Raw genomic sequence first — 26016 nt, 5'->3', positions numbered from 1 at the left:
TTGCTTTTCCTGAGAAGGATCTCAAGTATTGTTTTAATAATGACCTCTTTCATAGAAAGTCTAGCAAAGCAAACAGTCTTTCAGATTCCACTACTTTGGACTCCTCACATTTCTATCTACAGGAGTTGTTTATATTTGGGATTTGGAGTTACTTTCCTCCAAAATTAGCAGAAGGAAATTCAGTGGTAATTGCAGGTTTTGTTCCCTTAGTAAGGCTAACTGGAGGTGAAGCTGTAGCAGATGGGAACCCCACTGGAGAAAGTAAAGAAAGTGTGGGAGACAGAGGGATTTGGCCAACCTCTTTTCGGTGGTTTGTGGGGACAGAACAAGGGACAACGGCAACAAAATGGACGACAGGAAGTTCCGCAACAACGTGTGAAAGAACTTCCTCATGGTGAAGGTGACGGAGCGCTGAGACAGGCTGCCTGCGGAGGCTGTGGAGCCTCCTTCTCTGGAGACACTCAAGGCCCGTCTGGACACCTACCTGGGCAACCTGCTCTCGGGAACCTGCTTTGGCAGGGGTTTGGACCCGATGATCTCTTGAGGTCCCTTCCAACCCCCACAATTCTGTGAGTCTGTGACATTCCCTTTCTGAGCCTTCCATAATTAAAGTGGTGTTATTTAATTACTCTCTCCTAACTTTCCGTTAGAAGTCATCATTAGGAAGAGCATCCTCGGTGCATGTGGCATGCAGACATTATCCACTCTTTTGCTCTCTGTGGCTAAGAACCTAGAGAGCTGGTCTGTTGTGGAAAACGATCAAATTGGTGTTGAAACAGTTGCTTCTACTTCCTTTTGAGAGACAAAATACAAATTCAACCCGAGATTTCCCCATTTAAAAATAATACCAAAAAGACAACTGGAACTGGAGAAGTTTTATTATTCAAGCAGGTCAACTCCAGAACAATCAACCTATGAACTAACAGACTGTGAAGCTGTAAGGGGGTGCTGCTATCCCTGCTGTGTCTAGTGGGTCCCATGTGTCTAGTGGGTGCCATTCTGTCGCCTGCAGCTGCCCCGTCTTGGTCGCAGGTGCAGGTCGGGCAGTGTGGGGCTGCCAGGCCCTGCCAGCTGTACGGCTGCAAAATGGCTGCAGCAGAGGCTGCTGCCAGCAAGGCCACTGGAAGGAGTGGGTGACCAAAGGGAGGCAGGGCAGCCGAGGGAGCCTTCGGAGCTCCTGCGTTTGGGCACAGGGCTATCTGGGAAGGTAGGACGTGGTGTGGGGAGGGAGCAGGAGCGGCAGCTGAGGTCTGGCTGCTGCCTGCTAGCAGCAGGGAGGGGTCCAGACGCTGCTGCTTGTCCCTGCCTGCTGCTGCAGCAGGACCTGGCAGGTTGGGAGCAGCTCCCTGCGAGGCTGTAGGGGCACCGCTGGCTTGAGGGGTGGCTTTTGCCCAGTGCCTGGGGACCCCGCGGGTGCCGCTGGCTGTGTGGCTTCTGCTGGAGTTGCTGCTGCCAGCGGGTCCTCCTCATCCATATCGGCATCTCTGCACCCAGGCTGGGCATATAGGCGGCTGCTGGGGCAGCTCTCATCCAGCCCCGCCTGCAGGGCTTTCCTCTTCAGGGCAACTCATTGCTTGCAGTTCTGGAGCAGGTGGGGAGAATCTCTCTTGAAGCTGGGGTTATAGTAGTAGAGTATCTAAAAAAATGCAAAGGAGAAGTACTTGCTACGTGTTTGGGAAAGAGAAACAGCAAGAGACAAGAACTGAGGATTGTAATTGGTAAAGGCAGTCATGGGTTAGAAAGATCTATTGGTCAGTTTAAGCCTAAAGCTTAGGCTGACTAAAGCTTAATGATACAGTCCTGATGATACAGTTCTGGTACGCTGCAAATGCCTTAAAATAAATGGACTCATCATAGCCTGCTTTACTTATCTTTGTGTTCCATGGGTTCAAACTCATTGGGTACCACCCAAACGTATTTTATTTGCATGTCTAGTCCTCCGCAAAGCTAGCTCTAAAACACCTGGAAGCAGCCTGAAAACGCAATTAAGATCAGAACATCTACTGTTATCCTCATCTCCTCCATTGCCAAGGCTTATTTTATTGGAACACCCATCTCTCCCACCAGAATATTGTGAGAATTGGTTCACGTGTGGAGCAATGGAGGTACCTTCCTACGAGCAGAAAATGCATCCTCTTCTTTCGGAAGATCAGGAAGCAAGGGAGATCTTTGCAGGTCCTGTTGCAGTTTGCTGAATCCATACAGATTAAGCTGACGAATGAAACTTTTCATACTCTCCGTCTCAAAAACTCTCGGAGGTCTTGTCCTTCCCAGCACTTCCACTTTAAACATTTCCTCGTCGATCACAATATAGTTTCCAGAGTGACCCCACCAGATGGCCTTAAATTCCTCACTTTCAGCCAGTTGCCAGAGTTTCTTTGGGAAGCTGAGGGATGAGAAGACGTTGCTGTTGCCAGCGTTCTCCTCAGAAGAATTATGAGGAACGTGTTTGGTCTCACGGTCATCAGTGAGAGCTTGGGGATCTTTTTCTCCCCTTGTGGATGCTGCACGAGCATCACAAGCTGCTCCTTCATCCTGTCCCAGGGGTTCAGGAGAAGGGGAGTCCAAAGCCTCAAACAGCTCGTCTGGAGCAAAACCGTATGACGTGTCTTCTGGAAGTGGCTCCTGTTTAATTTCATTGATCTCATTGTCACTCGAGTTTCCATCTGCAGCCATTTCTGCGAACGGCTACTTTTGGTCCTGCCAGTCAGCAAGCGAGGCTCAACGGACTGTCTGGGGGTTCTGGTGGGGGAAGCTCAAACATCACCATGACGCCCCAGTGTCATCACGATGATATCACAGTGTGGCTCTGGCCGGAGCAGCCGGAGCAGACATGTTGCTGGTCCTGCAACATAGCTATGGCTGTTTTGACTCAAGAGCCAAGAAGCAAGTAAAGGTATTTAAGGGGATCACTCCTCAGCCGGCCCTTGCTTCCCCTTCCCTGTGTGGTCCCCTGAAGAGCCCCCTTCTGGCCTCCTTGATGTCCCTCTGCGTTCTCCAGCTGGGGAGGGACATCAGTCTCCCAGACAGGCAATGTTAACAGAAGCAAACAGCAATCTCTTCCCAGTTTGTCACCGTTTCTTGCAAATGCTTAGTGACTTCAATAGTGCTGCTTCAGCAAGGTGATGCTCTGCAATGCCAGTGCTCTGCCAGAGGCTGCTCTGTAGGTCCAACTAGAATAAACACTACATAATGCCAGAAACGGAAGATGTGCAACCCCTCGTTTCTTGATTCGCTTCCTATGCTTTGATTTGATTTGATATGTTCGCAATTTCGAAAGCAAGCCAACACCATCAGTGTGTTCTCTTAGCCTTTTAAATCACACCCCTCTCTGCAGAATTCTCTTCATGTACCCTCGCAATGACAGAAAAGACTACAAAAAATGGTTTTCTGCTTGAAAGGTAAAAGCAGTAAGCTATTTCTGTAAAGATTTAATAGAAAGTATAGGCCTTTTCTGAGCCACAACATCAACCAAGAGTTCAATGTCGTACTAATTTCAGAGGCTGATGGGTTCCATCAGTTTAACCGGATAAACTAACCACACCTTTTATCTTATATGAAGATGTTAGTCAACCCACTCAAGTTTTTAGATGCGTGCACAGGTATGTTCTTATCCACTTCCTACAGGCCTGAGCAATAAGCTTCAACAAAAGAAGCCTTCAGTGCCATCCTGTCTGCGTATCACTGAAGTACGCAACACAGATGCCACTTCAAAATCTCTAAGGTCCTGTGCGAACAGCACACCCCGTCTGGAAGAATTTCTAGGGCCTTCTTGCCAACTTTTTCGTACCTTTCACTCACCTGTGCAGCAAACAACAAATATTTCACCTGGCTGTGCATTCGCATTGCTTCTACCTCTTTGTAAAAGGGCCATACAGCATAGACAAATGAAAAAGCTTCCAAGGGAAGCAAACAATCACAAGCTGCAAAAACATACGGTGCTCTTCTCCATACACCTCTGACTAAAAATTCGTTTGGAAGGAAGCAGACTATTCACAGTTCTATGACCAACGGCAGTCTGAACTCAGTCTCCAGAACTGCAGTAACAATAGAGCTTGCATCTGAGACTGATAATCCCAGCCTCAGAAGGTCTTAGGCTAATTCCCGAAGGACTTGATCAAGAAGAAGCAGAAAGTTAGTTCCGTGTCCAGCTTCCTGCTCTTGCATGTGGGAAGCCATCACAAGCATTTTTGCAAGGGTGCTGGACCTTTAAAAGAAGTCACTCATCTTGGTCACTAACATCTCACCTGGATTGTAGCTCCTGGTTTGTCCTGTGCATCCAGTATAAGCTCCCTAATTTAAGATATATCTAAAGATACACTAAATGCATGAAGTAGGAAAAGAAAGCAATACGGATTAACTTAACTGGGTAATTTCTCTAAAAGCCAAAAGTACAAACACCTATGAAAAAAAAATCACAAAGAACCAAACGTCTCCCATGTAACATTCGTCGGACATCCTTGTTACTGGTTCTGTGCTATTTTTACAGTGTGCAGAGGTTTCACTGTCAGTTCTGCAACATGAGAGAAGCCTGGGTTTAGACCTTTAAGCTGAATTCACATATGCGTATGTCCTGGTTTCAGTTGGGACAGAGTTAAGTTTCCTCCTAGTAGCTGGTAGAATGCTATGTTTTGGCTTAGGATGAGATGATTGCTGGTAACATGATGATGTGAATAAATGGCTGTGTGTTTTTTTGCTGCCAGCCATGTTAAACCTCAACACTTAATACCAACCTGTACCTACTTTTGTACACTATGGCAAGCTCTCTAAAACCTTACCATGGCATTTGAACCTACTATATATTTCTGTAAAGAAGACAGGGGTAGAAAAATCACGCTTTATTATTTCAGGAGTACTGCTGGTTTGCTTACTGGTGCAAGAAAGCATTGGATGTAATTACAGCGAAAGCATTTGTCAACAACTTACTTTATTTTTGCCATATCCCAAAAGAAATAATGATGCAATTTTTCTAGTAAGGTTGAACTTAGATGCTGTTGGCAACCTCCAGGGAACTTGTGCTTAGGACCTACTTACAGGCAATAGTTTCAGTGTTCTGAACACAATAGAATTTGGCAATTGTGTTTTCTTCCTACTAGTTTGCCACGCCATTCGTCCCGTGTGATGCAGTTGGACGGTTTCTGAGCTGCATCCTTAGGAACAAGTAGAAAAATCATGGTAAGTAATTGGCACATGCAAAATATTAAGTTATGCAGGGGCCAAGGTTACGGTGTGGCTATCAAACTGAAAACTAACTGCAGAAATCTACAGCTGCATGTTCAACTTATATAAGCAGCTTGTACTGTATGGTGGTTGCAAATAGAAGCAAGGTTTTTCTTTCTTAAGGACTTCCTACTCTTTTCAAGAATTACTACATTCTCGTACTTTTTTTAAGTTTTAAATATTTCTACTGAAAGACTTTATGACATTAACACAGTTACGTATACCCAGACTTTCACTTGACTTGTCCATTTTCCAGTATCACTTACCTGACAGCAAGGAATCACAGAATCATTAAGGTTGGAAAAGACCTTCGAAGTCATCTGGTCCAACCATCCCCCTACCACCGTCACCCATTAAACCATGTCCCTAAGCACCAGGTCCAACCTTTCCTTGAACACCCCCAGGGACAGTGATGCCACCACTTCCCTGGGCACAGCCTGCACTCACTCCAGCTGTGGGCACACACGCCCGCTGCCCCACAGCCTGGCTGCAGTTGCAGCACTCACAGGCCCATTCCCAGACACGCACACAGAACTGAGAGCCCCTTTTAGTGATATATGGGGCAATGCAGTGGATTGTAAATCCTCAGTTGAGGCAAGATGCAGTAGTTTATTAACCACTATTTTAGAATAAGGTACAAATTCTTATAGGGCTGCTAGAAGTGCAAGTCTGTTTCAGAAGTGCAACTGTAGCCTTCCCAATATCCTTCTAGTTGCAAGTTAAGAAAAAATATTCAGTATCTTACTTACAGGATCCATCTTCAACGGTAAAGATATTCTTACATAAGACAAGTGGTATATTTATAACTGACTAGTTTACTGTTGTATCAGAGAAAGTGTTCTGCTTCAAGATGTTACTTTTTTTTTGTATACATCTTTTCATGCATTTTATCCCTTTAATGCTAGAAAGTTATCGCGGCTTATGAATCAGATGCTGACACTTCGTTCTGCTAGAAGAGACCTCCTTTCTCTTTGCTGAAGTAATTACTTGCCAACAATCCGCTGACTAGATCACTGAAGTCTTCACCAATTACATATTCCTGTCCTCCAGTAAAATGTGTAATTTCTCTCCAGGAACATAGGTTAAAAGAGTTCATTTTTCAAGGCTAAAGAAGTCTGGTCCTCCTTTGCTGTAATTTCCAGAGATTTCTGCACCACTGAAGTCAAATCCAGGGTTCTGATGGAGATAAAAGTTTAGCAGACAGATTTTTCTTGAATAGCAGTGATTTAAACAAAACAAAAAAACATTTCTGTTAACAGGTTAACACTCTAAGAAGATCATGCAGCTATCAACTTGTTAACCATTTGCCAGAGCACTGACATTCTGCTTGGAGAATGCATCAACAAGTAAACGTTGCATTGCCATAGTTTGGTTGCCCACTACCTAAATTTGTAATGTCATTAACTTGGCAAGCAGTTTTATCTCACAGTGAAGTAGTATTAAGGAAATTAACAAAGTTTTCTGGCTTTTGATATCCCTTGAAATTACAATTTAAAGACTCTAAGTACCTGCCATGCTGGATAAACAAAATCGATAAAAATAGTATTTGTTGCAGCATGTAATGTGCTGATTCAGCTGTCAGGTAATAAGTTGTAGTTGTACAACCTGCTGACATGAGTAAGAACAGCTGAGTGCTAAAATTATACCGAAACAATTTAAGCAATTTTAGTTGAAGTCAAAGGAAAATATTTTCCAGCTAACTATTCTCCATCATCTGACATTACATGCAAACATCTTCAGTAGAGTATGATGTTATGTTGTAGATATAGGTATGTTGTAATTCTAGATAATAGAAATTATACGTGGCCTAACTTAAATAAAAATTTGTTAGTTACATATCAAAACCGTAAAATCAGTATCACTCTGGCACTCACCTTAACTTTTCACTTAACTTTCAGACAGACTACAGACAGAACAACCTCTTAAAAATACACTGATACAGAATGTTCACAGGTCTTTATTGACCTACAGTATACGTTTCCACGGCACGAGACAGCAGACGTTTTACCCAGCTTTCACGCCCATAACCTACATGTGCAAACAAAATATAAGCAGTAATCAGGGACCTTTGACTTGCCTCTCTTTGGAATCGTTCCAGTGTAAGTTTCCTTTGCATCTGGTCTTGTACCCAAGGATCAGCAGCATAATCATTTTCTAACAGAGACGTCCAACAATTTCCAGCATCTCGATTCGTCTTCATCAGAACAATGCGTATCAGTTTTCTGTCTTCTATTGAATGAAGAGACAAAACACACCTATTAGACTCTGTCCTTCGTGCAAGCTTTTTTGCTGTATTCACTGTTAACATGTCAAAGCATGGGATTTCTTGAAGTAATTTCAATTCTTAATGCCAATGGAGTTATTAATAAATAAAACCATTACCAAGAAACACAACCTGAGACAAAGCAAGCCTATGCAGCCCACGCTTTCAGGCCTGTAAAATACTAAAGCTGTTTTGAGGAATTAAAACACCGTTCATAAATACTTCTATTCCAATGTAAAGTAACCTTCTAGAGAGGTTCACAACAGAGATTTAACCTATTAGTATATACAGATCAGCTACGGTAATAACAAAGTATTTCAGGTCAGGCTTCACAGGGAGGTTATTACCAATAAAACCAGAACTAAGTTTAAGCAACATGGAATTATAATCAATTGCTATTGAACACAGGCAGTGTGAAGTATCATGAAGGTATTAGAAGTGCATCTCAAAGGTAACATCTACATGTTTAGTTCAACTTAATTGAGGAAGTGCAACATTATAAAGTGTATTTTGAAGACTGTTTGCATGCTAGAAAAGAGTAGGCTTCACTTTGCAATGTTTATTTACACTTCTGATTTTAATGATTAAGTTACCAAACTACCAATCGATGTTTATTCTTAATGGAAAATAAAACCCGTTATAGGAAAGCATCAATAGGCACGGTCCACAAATGTGTTTTTCAAAAACTACTCTGAACACCACAATATTTACAAAGCAACAATCAGAGAAGTGTTTTGCTCCTTTAAGTACCTTAGCCCAATTGTTAGATTGCTTTTTGATTCTCTTGGACATAACTGTACCAGTGCAGTTTTAATAAGGGTTTGCAAAAATCTTCTTACTACTAATTTCCTAAAAAGTAAACGTTAGTTCTAAGGAAGTGTTCCTAATTGATTGAATACTACCTTCCCAGACGTGGCACTTCTCCCCTAGTCCTTAATACCTTAGGGCTTTTGTACTACCTTAGTTCCTTAGTCTGGCAATAACAATTATCATTTTTCACAGAGAATCATAACTTGATCAGAATCAGAAGAAAGCATTTCCCATAACAAAAAACATGGGTCAACTCTTCCACAGCGTATTTTGGCAAGTTCTATTATACTCCAAAATGTCATTTGAGAGACAGGTTATTACCTAATGTCCATGTTCCTTCATCAGCTATCGTAGAGTCAAAAAGTTTACCCTGCAAAAGACATGACCAAGATTACTTAACAGGAAAACCTGCTCAGTGACCAGCCCACATTGCATAGCTTTGCTCATAACTTACCCACCTCCCTGCGTTCAGAATTCCTTCGCAAGGAGTAGCACAATCAGGCCTGACTAGCACAGGTTTGTACATGGCCTATCAAAGTGTTGTGTCTTTTTAATCAGGTATTTGACATGAAAAACATACGTTTAGTTTCAGCGTCCTAACTCATAGGAAGGCCCGTATTTCTCAGTGGGTAACAGGACTTTGAATTCATTCGCCATCCAAATTCCCGTGTGCCCACTGAGGGTGCCACACCTACGGCGTAACACACGGATGTCACCGCACCGAGAATCGCTTTTCACCCCAGAGAAAGACAATCCCCGCTTCTCTTGCTGCGTTCAGCAGCGAAGTTACGCCCGCAGGCGGTGCCCGGCCGCTCACGGAGCAGAGCGCAGCGGGGTTGCCCGGCAGCCCGCGGGCACCGCCCGCACCCCCCGGCCGCTACCTGCAGCAGCTGCCGGCCCCCCACGGCCAGCGCCAGGTGTCGGCTCTGCAGGCTGCAGCTCACGTCCTTGGCCCGGGTGCCGGGCGGGACGTGCACCTCCACGAACACCTCCTCCAGCGTCTGGTACCAGCGGCCCCAGGCCGTGCGGCAGGGCACCACGCCGCTGCGCTCCTCGAAGGGCGCCGCCATCGAGCCCCCGCCGCCGGGGCCGCCCCTCCGCCCGCGACCCGGGGCACGGCGCACGCGCGCCGCCCGTCTCGCCCCGCGGCGGGTGACGCGCGCGTTCCGCTCGGAGCGCGCCGATTGGCCGCCGGCGCCGGCAGCGGGGGGAGGCGATTGGCTCCCCGCGGCGCGCGGCCGTTGGCCCCATTCGAATCGCGGCGCGGCCGGCGGCTGCCGCTATGGCCTCGCGTGGAGCGGCCCCGCGGCGCGGCGGTTGCGGTACGGGGCGGGGGGGAGGGGGGGGCTCTGAGGGGAAACCGCGGCCTTCGCCTCTCTGCCTGGGCACGGGGAGGGCGAGGGGGGGCGGGAGCTTGACCGAGGTGGGGCTGGGGGTTACCGGCCTCAGCCGTTCCCCTCGTGACCCGTGGCTGTTGTGTGCGCGGCAGCTCCAGCTCGCGGCCCGCAGCCGGGATCCCGTGGCGAGGCCTCAGCGGCCGCGGGGCGTGCGCTGTCCTCCGAAATGCATCGCCGGGCTGGGAGGCAGGAGGGTGAGTAGTCCCTAAGGCCGTGCGGAGCGGGTGGCATAACGCCTCTGACAGCTGCGTTTGTTCGTGCTGCCACGCTGTTCCTGCTTTGTGCTTTTTTAAAACAATATTACTTGCTTTGCTTTGGTAATGGGGCTCGTTGCCTATCCTGCATCTCAACTAGAGCGGCAACAACACGTCTATTGGAGTTTTTTTTTTCTATAACAATTTTATATGTAATTTCTGTTAATCAGGAGTTCAAACGTATGATTCAAGTACTTCATGAGCTTTGTGTTGTGGTTTAACCCGGCCGGCAGCTAAACACCACACAGCCGTTTGCTCACCCTCCCCCCTCCCTCTCTGGGAGATAAACGGGAAAGTGAAGCCCGTGAGTTGAGATAAAAACGGTTTATTAAGACAGGAAAATAATAATAATAATGTGTAAGAAACAAGTGATGCACGATGCAATTGCTCACCACCCACTGACTGATGCCCAGCCTAACCCCGAGCAGCCCAGCCCCCCCACCCCAGCCAGCCACCCCTATATACTGTTCAGCATGACCCCAGATGGGATGGAATACCCCTGTGGCCAGTTTGGGTCACCTGTCCTGAGTCTGTCCCCTCCCAGCTCTTGCTGCATCCCCAGCCTGCCCGTTGGCAGGACAGAGTGAGAAGCTGAAACATCCTTGGCTTGGTGCAAGCACTGCTCTGCAACAACTAAAATATCAGCAGGTTATCAGCACTCTTCTCATCCTAATCCAAAACATATTACTAATCCAAAACACCCTAATAGCTACTAGGAGGAAAATTAACTCTATCCTAGCTGAAACCAGGACACTTTGCTTTTAGTGACGTTCTCATGGTTTGTTAAGATGTAAGATACTCCTCAACTGAAAACTGGCAGCATGAATCTGGATGGTGGTGGAGAACTTGGCAGAAGCTGAATTCTCAAAACAGGCTGTCATCAGATAGTCTGCCTCTGAACCTTGTCAAGTGCCCCGCTGACTAATACTGAATTGCTTGATGACAGTAGGAAAATAGCTGGCCTTAAGTTGTTAGGCAAGTAGTTTTATAAGCAGATAGCGTTCTGTCCTTTGTATAGAAAATCAGTTGACTTTGTCTAGCTTGGTGAAACTTCTCTCACTATGTGCATGCCCAACGCTTTCCTTCACTGTTCTTTTCTACATCCTTCTGCAGGTGAGACAAATCAGAACAGCGAGAAGAATGCACCTACCTCTGTAACTGGAGGGGGATGTGGATCTTTTGGATCAATGGTAAGACTCTTCTGTGGTATCTGTAGCGCTATGAATTCTGGTTCAACATCCCTGCAACTAGTTAAATCACCTAGTCCCTTTGTACAATTGCCATTAACCTATCTTGGTGAACTATGTATGGAACACGTTATTTTGTGTTGATTCCTTAGTCGCAAAGAAGGGAAATGGATTAACTTTCTTTGGGATCATATGATTACTGGGGACTACTGAGTGGTGTGTTGGGTGGCTTTACGAAGCTTGCTTTAATGTAGGTTGCTATGGGTTTGTGGTTTGGGGGTTATTTTTTTTTCTCTTACCTTGTAATTGTGGTGCAGATGCTTCTATGTGAGATCTTGTTTCTGTTGCTTTTCTATGGTGTACAGGCCAGAGCATAAACACAGTGCTAAAAGAAACAAGGAGGGGACAACACTGTATATACAGGTTGTCAGTGCAATATGCAAGGAAATAAATGGGTTAATGAGTTGAATGGTAACCCTGACTTAGTAATTGAGTTTACTAGTACTCATGATATAGGAGGAAGTTAGGCAAACAAAGCAGAACTTTAAGGTTAGGCTGAACTTAAGAGGTTAAAGTGTTTTTATTGAATTCAGGGGATGTGTATGTCTCAGGTTTTCTCAGTCTCCTTCCTGTCACAAAGGCCTTGAGCTGTCCGTTCATGGTAATGTTTACACAACAGTACAGTGGTAAAACTGACTCTAATCTGGCTGATCTGCAGGAGAGAGACATTTGTTTTTGATTATTGTGTGTGTCTTTAACAGTGTTGCCTACTGTTATGCTGAACTCTAATGTTAAATTAATATGCAGCGAGAAATCAGTTAAATATTTCTAATAAGTTTGTTTTAAAAAGCCGGTTAGTGGGAGTCTGAAGCCTAGAAAAGATCTCATACTCATGAAAGAGAAGAAGAAACAGAAGACACTGGAGAAGGAGGTATGAATACATTGTGTGTGTGCAATTCTGGAATATGTTTACTGCTTCCCATAATCAAAACAATAAGCTTACTACTAATCTATGTTCCGTTTGTCTCAGATAGCACACTATGCCTTTCTATTCCACAGCCAAGGAGGAGAGTTTTCTTCTCTCACAAGTTAAAGCAAAGCCTATTCTAACTTTTTACTGAAATATATTTGGCTCAGTAGCGCAAAATAATTCAGTTGAGATTTAGGACTGCAAATCTATGGCATTTAACAATATGGAATTGTGATTATCTCATGTCCTTTTCTGTGAATGACAAACTTTAAGATGCGTGTTCTGAATGGAAGTCAATACAGTTTAGATACTCAGCCTTTCTAGGAAAACAAAAGGCATGGCTTAGTGATTATTTAATAAAAGTTATATCATTAAATAAAAAAGAATACCTGTTATGTTGTAGATTCGTGCATTAGTGAGAGAGCGTGGAGAGCAGGATAAAAAACTTCGGGCTCTGGATGAGGATTTTGTTAAGATTGAAGCTAAGCTGAGTGCTGCAGTTCAGGAGAAAACATCTCTTTTGGCAAATGTTGCTTGCCTGAAAAAACAGCTTCTGGAACTAACAAGAACCAATGAACTACTAAAATCTAAGGTATTCAAATGAATATATCACTTATTTGCTTTGACTTTGATGTTACTGAGTTCCCTGGTGAAGAGGGAACTTGCCTGTTGATACATTCCCTGTGCCCCTTCATGGCCACAGGTATAGAACACATCTTGAGGTACTGCGTGTTTATCTAAAGACAGAGCTGGACTGGCTAACATTGCTGTCCAGGACAGACAGAGATCATCAGAGGTGTGGGTGGTAGGGGGATGCTCTTTTGACAGCCTGAAGAATGATCGATATGAAGCTGTTATGCTTATTGATTTGCTGTTTATTTCTAATAAGCTGTGTGAAGATGGTGTGCAGAAGAAAATGAGCAGCCTGTGTATGGAGTTAATGAAGCTCAGAAACAAGAGGGATGCTAAGGAAAAAGTAAGCTGCCTTGCACTGCATGGGATAATAACTGAGCTGTTCAGGGACTTTTCAATGAAGGGCTTGCAGCGTTCCCACAGATCATGCTCAGTTTCGATCCTCAATTCTGTAGTTTCTTCTACTTTTTGCTCAGTGGAATTATGAAAGAAAGATCAAACAACAAATCTTGTTTTTGCTGTTGATGTAAAGTATCTCTGAGTAAGTAAGACTGAGGAAGGAAGCCTAGAAATACTTCTGTAACAGTATCAGTCTGTTGGTCAGACTGTTAATATCATTGAAAACCAGTGGTTGGAAATGTGGTTTGAAGCTTAGACATGGTTTATTTGGGTGGTTATTGTCTGTAATTTTAACAAATGTTAATATCTTTGCAGGTGGATAATTTGAATATAGGAGTCACATTTAGCGTAGTAGCAAGTACTGTAATTAAACCCTGGTTATGAATTAATTTCAGTTCATCTTTGTCTTAGACAATGGACTTATTTTTGGTTTTGTTTGTTTTTTTAGACTGCACTTGCAAAACAGGAAGACATGGAAATGAAGCTGCAGGAGGTGCAAAGGAATCTAGAGCATTCAAAAGGAAAAGTAGCAGAGTTAAAAGAAAAACTGTAAGTGGTAATGTAGGAAATGAACTTAGACGGCAATGTATCTGGGCTTAGCTGCATATACTCCCAGCAAGCATATGGTTTTGGGGGAGATAAAGGCCTGGAATGAACTTGATGGAAAGAAGCTCAGCACTGGCAAGTTTTCCTTACACTCAAGTGCCTTCAGCTCTTACCTAAAATCCTAGTACTTGAATATGAGTCGATGTTTTACATTAAGTTGAAATACACAAAGCTAATAACACAGGTACTGCAGTTCACAGTGGGAAGCAATGATGATTTGTCTAGCTCATGCAGCCCCTCTAGTATATTTGCTCATGGTGGAAGGTAGTTCACAATATCTTTAGTGCAAATGAGAAGACCATATGGAATAAAGAGCAGAAGATCATAGAATCACCTCTTAGAGTCAATATGAGTTTGTCAGCCACACTGGATTACAGAAAGAATATGTTACTCTTAAGTTGTGGTCAAACAATTTGTTTGTACTTGCTTATCTGTAAACAAATAGCTTATAAATAGCTCTGAACTGTTTCAATACATCCATCATGAAAGCTTCTTGATTTTTAGATCTGCTACGGAGAGAGAGAAAGCTGAAGACAAGTTTGACACTGAAAAACTCTTGGAATATATCACAGAGCTCAGGTAAAAACAAATTGTTTTTAGATTGGACTGGGTAAGTTAAGAGGGCAGTAAAACTAAGCCTTGTTCTTGCCGGATGAAGTAGAAGCTTGGCAACAATTATGTTTAATAGTATTGAAATGAATGGGTGGGAAGGGGAATCTGACCTTTTTCCAGATAATAGGAAGGAGTCAGAAGGTAATATTTTAATTACCTTTCTAAATGACTGCACTTTTGTGGGCTAAGCAGTATTATGGACAAGTTTTGTATCAGTCCTGAAATCAGTTTTCTAACATGATTTATTTAAACTCATAAATCAAGCTAGACTTGTTTTCCTCTAAATTACTGGCAGTAATGCCTTTGAGCACTCACTTGTAAAAACAGTTTTAACCTCCAGTGGACTTTGTAATATTCTGGTTTTCGTTCAAGAGTTGATCCGTGTTGCTTTCGCTTGAGAAGAGCATAGTCTGATAGTAAAAATTATCAGTCCGGTGCTTTGTAACAGATAGAAACACTAACCAGTTTTCATAGTCAAGTGTACCTAGTTCAGGATGTGGTGAAAATACAAAACCATTTTAGGTTGTGTGACCATCTAGGTTTTTCTTAAAACATCCATTTTGAAATCAATTGCGTTTGATTTTAAGTAACCTGTCTTAGTGCGCAAAAACTTATCTGGAACACTAGCTGAAGGCTGCTTTTCTGTCGAAAACCACCTGTACTAAGTATTTGAAGAATTTCTCCTTTGTGCTGAAGTGTAAGCTTAAAAATGAAACTTAGTGTTAACAAATACCTGAATTTTCTTCTACAGTAGTATTGCAGAAACTGTAGAGAAATACAAACTAGATGCTGCCCAGATGAAAGAGACATTGATAAAGAAAGACCAAGACATCAAGATCCTGACTGATACACTCAAAACAAAAGAGGACGAATCATGTATGCTGATCAGAGAACTTAATGAAAGGTGTGAGTTGCTTGAACAAGAAAAAGGTAATCGCTAGTGCCTTTTTGCTGTTCACATAGTTGGGCTCACTTATACATCCTAAAGCATCTCTAATGGGTTTGTTTAAAATGTCTGTGTGGGTTCAAAACTAAGTCAGCTCTCTAAGCTCCAACTGAGAACAGCTTGCCAATAATTACATGTATATGGGAAAACTCCTTGGAAACACCTCTGTCCAGTCTAAATTTATATTTCCATGGAGGTATACTAAGGTAGGCACTACAGAATTCAAAGTTGTTTGCATGCTAGGCTTTAATCTGAAAGTTGAACACAAATGACTTGTTCCATAATCTTCCTTGAGAATCAGTGCTATATTGCTGTAATACATTGTTAGAGGTTTATGCACTAGTTCATTGAAGTACTGTGCATCCAGGAAACCTTCAGACCTGCCCTATTCTCCCCTTCCCCTCTCCTATCTCCACCAGCCCATCTTTGAGGGAATCATTCAGAAGCTTTTCCTCAGCCATAGCTGTCCCCATTCCTAGCTGTTTTGATAAAAGCTAATTCATTGAACCAAAGATAAAATATCACTTCCCTTAAAAGTCCTATCCCTTAAAACATTATTTGAAGTGGAATTCTTGGTGAGTTCCTGGGCAAGTAAAAGATGAGGGTTTTTGTTTTCCTATGTCTAACTTTAAAGTTAGGATGAATTAGAATTAAAGTACTATGAAGAAAAGGTGCTGTATTTCTTTGAAGGTAGAGAAGGCACTACCTGTTATACTGACAATTGCTCTATGCAGAAAAAGAGTCTTCTGAGAGCAGGGGAAAAATCCTGAGTATGAATGCTGAAATAGAAGATCTGAAAAAAAAAATCAGCTTAGAAGAACAAGAACACCAAAAACTGCTTGAGAAGCAGGAGGAGATTCTCTCTCAGCTGCAGCAAGAGAAGGTAAATACAGACTTAAAATTAGTCTAAAAATATTCTAATCCCAATGCCTGGGACTGAATGTTCTGATTTTGGTTAAACATAGAGTTGCTATACTAATAATGGTTTAATCTGTGGGATGTAGAAATGGATGCTGGCCAGCAAAAACTGTGTGATACCATGTCTTATAAGAATCAAAGTGGCATGATAGTAGTTCTGCTTCTTCCATAAATTTGCTCTTACTGTGGTGCTATAAGGTTTGAGCATTGCAAAGTAGCCTTCAATATCTAGAAAACTTCTGGTAATTTTAAAATCAGTTATATTCCGGCCCACAGGAGCTGTCTGCATCTATCCAGCAGAGGTTACTAGATTTTCAAGATGAGGTAACAAGTGAGAGACACCTCTTGGAAGAAGAGATGAAGGTTGCAATGAATGAGCTGGATAAATTGCATGCTAAGGAGAAGAAAGCTGAGAAGTTGGTGAAGTGGTTGGAACAAGAAACCAAATCTAAAACTCTTGAACTTGCACAGATGGAAGTAAAGTTGAAAGGGTTAGTGAAGTAATCTCAGTTTACAGTTTTGGAAGGAAAACATGTTAAATCAGCAGCATAAGCAAAGCTTTTAAGTTTAATTCAGGTTTTAAAGAAACCTGAACACATCGGAATGTATTTCTTGCTGGGTTTTGATTAATGGCAGCAGTTAGAAGCAATCTAGCTGAATGATTTAAATAACTTTTAAATTATGTTATTTAAAGCTGTTTAATTAGTATGCTGAGAGTTGTCTGACATACCAGTACTGTAGTAATGTGAAGTTATTGGGAAGAATAAGCTGCATGGATTTCTTTTATTGGTATTTATGTTCTGGAGAAGGCAATCCCTAGGATAGGTTTTTCAAGCAAGTTGTTTTTAACTTTTATGTATTGAAATCTTACTAGCAACTATTAAATCTATTCCACACATAAGATAACTTGGAAATTAAGGGGTGGGTGAAGTCTTTGTTTGCTATGAAGATGGTGCTTTAATACATGAAAAGTTGTGGCAGTGACGTTACTGATTTGTCAGTATGCAAGTATTGCTGCTGCTGCTACCAGCCTTCTGTAACAGGTAACACATTCAGGCATGGAGTGTTGCATTTTTATTTTAGGAAGAATGCTGAGTTGGAGCAAATCAACGAAATGCACAGCAGTGCGGTTCGGCAAATCCAGGAAGAGCATAGCAACACATTGTGTAAACTTGGAAAGACTCTTGCTGAGTTTGAAAGGTATTTAAGTTCCATTAAGATGTCTGGCAGCAATGATCTCTGAAACTATAACAACATATGCTCTTTATTCTTCTGCCTTAGTACTTCACATTGTATATGACAGCTGGTGTGATATTACAGCGTTTTTGTGTGGTTTTTTTTTGATAGCATTAAGAAATGTTATTTATTCCTTTTGAGTATTAGTCAAGTGTAATGACAAACTATGTAATCTTGCTGAGGAAGCTGTGGATGTTTCTTCTAAAATGCAACCAAGTGGAATACCCAAGTGCTCTTGATACTCAATGAGAGTTGTAACTAGTAAAGATGGTCTCTGTACATTAAAATATCTTGCAGTAAGTCCTGCTGTTCAGGCTCAAAACTGATGATTGTCCTACAGTTCTTGCGGATCTTTGTTGTCACAATATTCAAATTGTAGTATATTAATATTGATACTGTTATTTTTAAGAATGTAAGGCAAACCTGAAGTATCGGGCATCCTTCAGATATAGTTGTTTTTATAGGAAGTGTTTTCATATCTAGGTAGAAATGTTAAACGTATCACAGAATATGCCATAGTTTTGCTGCTTATGGCTTAATGGATTAGAAAATCTTTTATGCCTTTGCAGCTTGAGTTTGGATTGCTCTCATGGGGCCTGAACTGGTTAATCTGAATTCTTTTAAAGTAACAAGTATTTTCTTATTTGCACTATCATACTAGCTACAAGAAGACAATAGCTGAAGAAATATGCAGCCTTAAAGTGGAGAATACATCTCTGCAAGAACAAATTGCTGAACTAAAAAAAACAAGCCAAGATAATCTACAGCTGCTTCAGGAAGCAGAGTATGCTAAAGACAAAGCAAAAGAAGAATATGCAAGGTATTGGGCTGACAAACTTTTCCTTAAGCCAGCTGAAGCTTACCTTCTTAACTAGAACTTAGCATGGTGCTCTATCAAATAATATTAGCATTTGATGTAACTGTACATATCTTCCTTTTTCCCTATGCAGAAGGTTGAAAATGTTGATAGACGAAATACGTTAGGATTGTATGTATTAGAAAACTAATCGATTCAATTAATTGCTTGCAAATTTTCCTTTAGGTGGAACGCAGGTAAAGGAAAATCTTTACCGAATTCTGTTGGAATATTGTTTTTATGAGACATATTAGTTATAATGACTGTTCCATGAACTAGTAAGATCCACAGGGGCATACAAATATATTTAATTCAGATCTAACCATCTGCCACTCTCCTGAATAATGTCTGTTATCTCAAGTTCTGCTCACAAGCAGATGCTGATTAACAGTCCTCAAATTAACGCACTGCAGTGAAGTAAACAAAAATCTGCCCTCTTCCTAATATGCAACATCACAGTGCAGCTGAAAAGTAGTAGAGCCAGCAGTTGTCTTTGGGCGGTATTGTGGATATGTTTCTCTGAGCAGGTAACAGCAGCTTAGTGGTGCATGTTCTCCTTTGAGCTCAGTGTGGCAGACCATGTGCAAGCTCCCTGTTGTGGGCAAGTGATGGGAGGAAATGAGGGAATTGGGTCATAAATGGTCCCAGTGTACAACTGCCATTATCAAGCAACTGAGGCAACTGCCTGTACACGTGCTGCATTATGGAGTATATTGTGTGTCCACTAAATTTCCTTCCCTGCTTCTCTGAGTGTCATCACTAGCTAGCTTCCAAAGCTGAAGTTGGTTTTAAGTCTGCAACTATGCTCTAATGTTTTCAGCAGTTGAATGTGTCAACCATTCACATGCAACTGCATTAAAACCCTTTTTTTGGCCAAACTAAGTTGAGCCATTTCTGATCTCCCCATCTGTCATAACGCTTTGCTGACTTAGAAAATGTCTCTGTAATGCTTCTGCTGTTTCATTCACCTATAGCCAGGATGTTAAGACAGTCCAAAAAAGAATTACAGCTTACTGCAGCTTATTTTAAAGCACCTTTGGTTTTAAGATGATGTCCTTTATTTTCTCCTTGCTTGTTTGATATTTCTTCCAGTTTCTATTACAGTTGTTAAAAGAAAAGCAGCTAAGAGCTATTTTCTGTTTTTAGATGCCTACTGTAGAGTGTGGCAGGGGGATGGATTTAGTCTCCACCTAGATGATAAAAATAAATACCTTAGGTAAGAGAGGGAAGTCAACATTTTAGATGTAAAATTTGTGAACCCTTGAGGTCATCCACACTGAATGATCTTGGCTAGCTTCTGCTTGAGCAAACTTCTGCATGAAAAGCCTACTGGAGTACCTTCCATTAAGAGCTGCTAGTATTAAACAGCCGCAAATAAGAAACACGAGACTTCCTTACTTTGAAAGCACTGCTTCCTCATAGAAGTTAAACCACATCTTGAACTTGATTGTTTTCTGTACTATGTTGTTCTCTTATGGTACTGTTAGCACAAACCTTCATTTCAGTTCAAGTAACAGATTTTCAAACATGGTTACTCGTATTTTAATATTAATTACTAGTGTAAATAATAAAATAAAAAAAGTTAGGGATGGTTCATTATGGATGGTTGATGTTTTCCTCAGGATGCTTTTAGAAGCCCAGACAAAGCTTGCACTGAAAGAAGCAGAAGCAGAGAGAACAAGAGAATCTTGCCTTGCACAAATTACTAAGCTTCAGGAAAAACTGAAAGAGCAAACTGAAGATCTACAAAAAAAACTTGAAGCAGATCAAAGATCAAGGTGACTTTTCAGAAATTAAACTTGGGTGGGTATTGTAGCACACCTGTTTTATTGTGAAGAAATGCTGAGAGCTGAAATTCTATTTTTTGCTTCTTAGGAAAACCGTAAGTGAAGATATGACCTCTAGCTTAAAAGAAGAGATAAAGACTTGGCGTAATCTATATGAAGAGTTGCATAACAAAACTAAGCCTTTTCAGGTATGTGAAGAAATAGATGTTCATTACGGTGTTGACTTCAGACTTTATTAGCACATTGACTCAAGTTTTTCTCTTGAGAAATAAACATGCTATCTCCCATTCTACAGCATTCACCTTGTTATCATTTCCTAAGTTACCGTCCCTTCATCCAGCTATGTCACTTCCCAAAACAATCGTTCTCTGTAGATCTCAGCTTTAAAAAAAAAAAAAAAGTTAGACTTAAAAAGAAAAATAAAAAATGTACTATGTATTTCAGCGCCAGCTAGATGCGTTTGAAGCAGAGAAGAATGCTCTCTTAAGTGAGCATGGTGCAACCCAAGAAGAACTGAATAAACTAAGTGATGCATATGCGAAACTACTTGGCCACCAGAACCAGAAACAAAAAATCAAGCATGTTATGAAGTTGAAGGAGGAGAACACCCACTTGAAACAGGTTTGTCTAATTGTAATGTTAGAAATTGGAAATTCATTTACTTAATTCTTTTTGTTTATTTGCTGAGTTCTCTAACTACTTACAGACTAACTCTGCAAGTTACTTGTTTTCTGTGGTTCTTAAATTCCTTGTGTGTGCTAGGCTAGAATGAACCACCAGTTCCAGAACAGCAAGATAATCTGTTTTAGTGAGGACTAGATACGTGGTATACAGGGTGATCTTTTCTCTTGTTCTTAATCTAACTTCTAAGGATTGTTTTCCTTAGGATGTCTCCAAACTGCGTGCACTGCTAGCAAAACAAAAGCAAGCAAACAGGGATCTTCAGGAGCAACTCTGTGCAATTCAGGGCATTAGGCGGTTTGATCCTTCCAAAGCTTTCCAGCATGGCAGCAAGGAAAATATTTCTCCAAGAACTCCTTTGAAAGAAGGTAAGCATGGACATTAATCTGTGTCCTTGTATCTCTTTAACTTATCCAAAGAACATACGGCAGTCTTGCATAGTCTGCTTCACTTAGGGAAGGAAGGAGATAGCATCTCCTGTGTTTTACAGCATGTGTTGGGAGGCTACAGCTGTGGGGTATTTCCAGTGTACTTTTGGCCATTGCATTTCCCAGCCCTGTTTTAATGCTAGCTGAGACGGCTGTTTGTCGGGTCAGACAACAGAAAGTGTGTTTAATGTGGAGGAGTGGGTTATGGACCCAACTGTTTTGCATGAGATTGTAAGATGTGAACCTTGTTTTGTGGCTGTGTATCACCCACTGATTTCTCATACAGTTTACCTGTTGTAGCTAATCCAGTGGTAGTCAGTATCTCCTGCAACGGCAATAAGGGTAAAGGTGACTTAGAGGACTGAGCCCTGTTTTTTTAGTTGGTACTTGCAGGACCTTACACTGCTGTAGGTATACAGGTAGGAAGCAAAAAGCCTGCTGCAGGTGAATGTGGAAGATTCCACATGGAGATGGGGAAGGATACAGATCTTGAGCAGACCTTTGCTTCAGAATGTATTCCAGTGTCTGAAGTTCTGGTCTTGCCTGTTATGTGCAATCTAATGCCTTCCTTTCCCCCAGCACACAAATAGTTGTTAAATGCAAGGGAGCAGTAGTGCAAAATCCAAACTTAGTAATGTTTTTGCATTGCAGGTAATAGAAAACAAGAGTAATCTTTTCTTGCTATGAAGAAAAATATTTTACATCATCAATAAACTTAAGTAATACAGAAGATTTCAACAGACTATTTGTTCAAGGTAAAATTGGGTGCTGTATGTTATACATATTAGCATGATTACTTGAGAAGTGATATAGAACAGCCTATTTTTAGAAAAACTACACTTGGTTATCCTCAAATTGGAGGCCACAGAGGGCTGCATGTTCTAGACTCCCAGTAACATCCTCGCAATCTTGGACTCAGAAGCTGCTTAGTTTGTTTTTCTAACAGCGCAACTTAAGTTCAGAAAAGGTGAATAATAATTAGGCGAAAAGGATAACAAACCCTGCATTCATGTATGATGTTATTTTGTACCTAATTTTTTCAGTTCCATGTTAAATTAATTTTGCTGATTATAGTTGCTTTGATAGCAATGACAGGAGCACTTTCCAGAGACTCTCTCCTTTGTGGCCTACGTAATACAGGTCAGATGTAAAAAGTTATATTGTATGGTTGGTTTGGATTTTTTTTTTTTTTTAATTTGTATTCAGGACATGCTGATTTCTTTCCTGGGGCTAGATAATGCAACTATTGATCTCCGGAAGAGGATTTCCAGGTCAGACTTGGTCTGCCTTGTCTATGTGAATCTCTTTGCATCCCATAGCTAAGATCAAGGTCTTAAGGGAAATCTGTTTTACCAATGTTGTGCTCACTGGATTCTTAAATAGTCATAGCTGTTGCAGCCAGCTGTCTTACCTGATCAATGTTATGTGGACAGGAATATCAACAGAACCTTTTTTTTAATTGGGTGGGAGGATGCCCACTACGCATTCATTTTTATAGACTTGGATTTTGACAAGATGGAAGGAATCTGTTGAACTGCATCTAAAATTAAGAATGTTTTAGCAGAATAAACATTTTAAATGATTTTTTTTTCATTTCCTTCTTAAACCAGTGGTTCAGAAAAGCAACATAAAATTACCCTCTAAGCGACCTAGTGTTCTAATCTTAAATCTTCACAACAAAACTTAATATCAGGCTTGTCTGAAAGACAATGTAATTCTTGAACTGTACAGAAGAAATGATTTATCTGAACTGTACAATATATACAGCTTGCAATTCTTTTACTCTGTTATTTCTGGTGAATTTCTGTTAATAAAAAATAAATACTGGAACTCAAGTGAAACATGAGCTGTGTTTTTACTAATTGCATATACTAATATTTTGTATACATGTGCTGCAAAGAGAAAATATACAAAGCTTAGCATGTCACTTACAGTAATACTGGAGAAATGAAATACTGAAAATGCTTTCTAAGTCTGAAGAAATAAATTGGTGGTTCTTGTACATTAATGCCATCTTTGTGTGTTTACTTGTGCTTCTGAAGATGAGCTGTTTGATTTGAGAAATACTTAGTGTTCAATTTATGGGGTTGGCTGAAGTAGAGAGAGGCATTTTAATGAGGAACTTACTGTAATAATTTAAGAAGACTAGAGTTCTCTCTCCATATGGAGAAAATGATAAAGTTAGCTGGTTTAGTTGTCTGAAAGATGCAAATGGAATGAAAGACAACTATGCAAGAAAGAGAGCTTAGTCTTACTGACTCATTTGATGAGAACCTGGTCTTTGTGGAAAGCCTAATGTTACACAGTCATTTACATCCAGCAGCCAGTGGTTGTAAAATGAACAGTTGGTTAGACCAAACTTGACTGAGTGAACAACAGAGCAAAGAGTAACAAGGCAAGGGGAAAAATCCATACTAACAACAACAACAAAAAAAAATATAAAACAACAACAACAAAACTTGTGGTCTTGTATTTTCACTTGTAACACTTGACTGCTATTATACTGGTGTTTTTGTCTCAAGATTGCATGCTCTTAAGCAAGGTTGCTGACAGTTGAACGCTTGCATTGGTGTTCTTCTCCTAAGGGTGTTTTTAAGGAAAAAAAACACTGTTCATAAATCAGAATGCAAAAAATCTGATGAAACACCTTTTTGACCAAAAAAAGACATTAAGAGTTCCAGGTGTTTTTAAATGTGTAAACTAATCTTGTATTACATGAAAGATTAAGAACGAATGTTAAACAAAGGCTCTCCAAAGCTCAAACATACATGATGGCATTGAATTCATGTACACTTTCAACTGAACCTTACTGATGCAGAACATGTCAAATAGCAGAAAGTTAGCAAGAGTTGGGCAATGGGTGAAAGAACACTAAGAGAAGCAAAATACTGCAAGTATCACAGAAGTATGCTTTTATGCCTGTCTACATACTTCTTTCACACAGCCTTAATGATTAGAACTTTCTACCTTAATTGGGAGTTTTGCTAAAGTCCATTTTAAATCCTTCTTAATGTTTTACACTAATAAAAATAATAGGGCAACTCAGAAATAATTACACCATCCTTACAGCATTGTCAGATTTTGCTTTAATGTTAGAATATGAATAAATAGCATAGAGCAGGTTTGTGAGAGATGGTGGGGGGAAAGCTGAAAAGCTTTGTTAGCTTCCCTGGTTTTGTTTTGTTTTTGTTTTTTAAAAGAAGCTTTTTCTGGAAAGCTTTGTCAGCTTCAGTTAAAGGGGTATTGCTTGTTTCATGCATGTGCAATATATTTGTGATCAACCACCCATTTTCCAGTTGTTTAACTGACTTGAGCTGTCGCTGTAAGAATTCATTAATTTCATGTTGTGGCATATACCTTATTCTGTTTTGTACTGAAAGCAATGTGTAACAAGAACTTATTCTCTGATCGTGTCTCTCAGTATTGTAGCAAGATTTGGGTTCAACTTTGCCTACATTTAAGATGAAGAGCGCCAGAATCCTCAGTCTGGCTGACCTCATTAGAGCCCACCTCCTGTTTCCCATACAAAGAAAATGGCATGAGGCTCAGTGCCAGTGCTTGGAATAAATTTATGCACACAATGGTTGCACTTGCTCATGCCGGCTACTATGAAGTCAAAATTGAAGTTCATATTGCACCTTTCAAATGGTACCACTGGGAATAAAACCAAGCTTAACGGGATTCAGAACCACACGTGATCTAGGGCTCGGATTAGCATTTGGGTTTCAAAGGTCATCTGAGCTACAGCTTCTTTCAGTCCACGTGCTCTCTGCAGGCAAAAGCAGACAAAGGCACGAATGAACTGTTGAACAGGCATTGATTGCCTAGACTAGAAATTCCTCCTACAGTTTGAGGCAATGCCTGAAATGCTGGTGGAAATGGATCAGGTAAGAATCTGGAGATTTACATTAGAAGTTTGCTGCCACACTTTGGTTACAAAATCTAGGCAGAATGAGGGAAAATTAGTTGTTTTTCCTGCAATTACAGCCTGAAATGTTAAATTATGAATGGTACATTCCAGTTATCCAGGGATGCATTATGCTGGTATGACTGATACGGACTATTGGCAATTTTTGATTCCACTACTCCAAGGAAGCCGTTTTCCACAAAATAAATATATCTATAATTAAAACTAATAAAATAAACTAGAAAAAAATAGTGAATACAGTGCAAATTAAGGTTATTTATAACAAAATATAGTTTACAAATTGCATATAGTTTTTGTAGCAGGTATAGTGGTGACAAAGCTGAAGGTATTTTACTGACGAATTTATAGCAATAGCTTGAGACTTAGGGGCTTAATATGTTTTCCTATTTTCATCTCGATCTAAGTCTGGAAAGTAGAAATTATTTCTACTTTTTTCGAAAACGCGAAGTATGGCAGTGTTTATAGGGCGGAAGGGGTGTGGTTCGGATGTTTCCTTGGCATTGCTGTACAATTTGGCATTTCACATCCCTTCTGCATTTCAAGTTGTGAATGAGTGATACTGTGAATGAAATTCTGAGATAGCCGAAAGGGAATAAATATCTATTTACAGTTCATTACAAGGGAAAAAAACCTCTCCCCTTCAAGAAGGGAGGAATCAGCTGAAGCGTTGTTATAGCTCTGCTGTTCTCCTGTAGTTGTTGGTTTGCTGTACGTCATGATCGTTCATATAGGATTCACGTTTAATCATCTGATATTTTTAATAACTTAATTGCTGTGGTAGAAGTTGTTTATGAACTCCTGAACCGCCCCCCGCTGCTTTTAATCCCGTCGGCCGGGCCCGCGTTCAGCAGGTACCGCGGCGGGGGCGGCCCGAGCCCGCCCGGC

At 41.1% G+C, this 26016-nt stretch overlaps 3 protein-coding genes across 4 annotated transcripts; 1 reads left to right on the top strand and 2 right to left on the bottom strand.

The window, feature by feature from the left end:
• Positions 1 to 1686: 1686 nt before the first annotated feature.
• On the bottom strand, positions 1687 to 6108 carry LOC311444360 (heat shock transcription factor, Y-linked-like). The gene is made up of 3 exons (XM_084535464.1): positions 5970 to 6108; positions 5035 to 5150; positions 1687 to 4513 (listed from the first exon to the last, which is right to left on the bottom strand). The coding sequence occupies exon 3, from the start codon at positions 2674 to 2676 to the stop codon at positions 2086 to 2088; it is 591 nt and encodes a 196-aa protein (XP_084391590.1). The 5' UTR covers positions 2677 to 4513; positions 5035 to 5150; positions 5970 to 6108; the 3' UTR covers positions 1687 to 2085.
• Positions 5810 to 9398, bottom strand: NUDCD2 (NudC domain containing 2). The gene is made up of 4 exons (XM_084535465.1): positions 9175 to 9398; positions 8615 to 8663; positions 7298 to 7449; positions 5810 to 6396 (listed from the first exon to the last, which is right to left on the bottom strand). Exons 1-4 carry the CDS (start codon positions 9361 to 9363, stop codon positions 6313 to 6315), a joined length of 474 nt encoding a protein of 157 aa, XP_084391591.1. The 5' UTR covers positions 9364 to 9398; the 3' UTR covers positions 5810 to 6312.
• A 150-nt stretch (positions 9399 to 9548) lies between these two features.
• Positions 9549 to 23049, top strand: HMMR (hyaluronan mediated motility receptor). 2 transcript variants are annotated; one of them, XM_084535336.1, is made up of 18 exons: positions 9594 to 9615; positions 9783 to 9884; positions 11058 to 11134; positions 11982 to 12062; positions 12505 to 12693; positions 12991 to 13077; positions 13582 to 13682; positions 14244 to 14318; positions 15103 to 15281; positions 16032 to 16180; positions 16492 to 16706; positions 17299 to 17415; positions 18113 to 18271; positions 19930 to 20085; positions 20183 to 20282; positions 20539 to 20715; positions 20981 to 21143; positions 21855 to 23049. In XM_084535336.1, exons 2-18 carry the CDS (start codon positions 9857 to 9859, stop codon positions 21872 to 21874), a joined length of 2073 nt encoding a protein of 690 aa, XP_084391462.1. In that variant the 5' UTR covers positions 9594 to 9615; positions 9783 to 9856; the 3' UTR covers positions 21875 to 23049. The 2 variants fall into 2 exon arrangements, with proteins under 2 accessions (XP_084391461.1, XP_084391462.1); XM_084535335.1 differs by lacking the exon at positions 9783 to 9884 and having other exon boundaries at positions 9549 to 9615.
• Positions 23050 to 26016: the final 2967 nt, after the last annotated feature.

Source organism: Aythya ferina, assembly GCF_964211825.1.
Source record: "Aythya ferina genome assembly, chromosome: 14".
NCBI lineage: Eukaryota > Metazoa > Chordata > Aves > Anseriformes > Anatidae > Aythya > Aythya ferina.
Note: the sequence above shows the minus strand (reverse complement) of the source record. Positions and strands in the feature narration are given on the sequence as shown.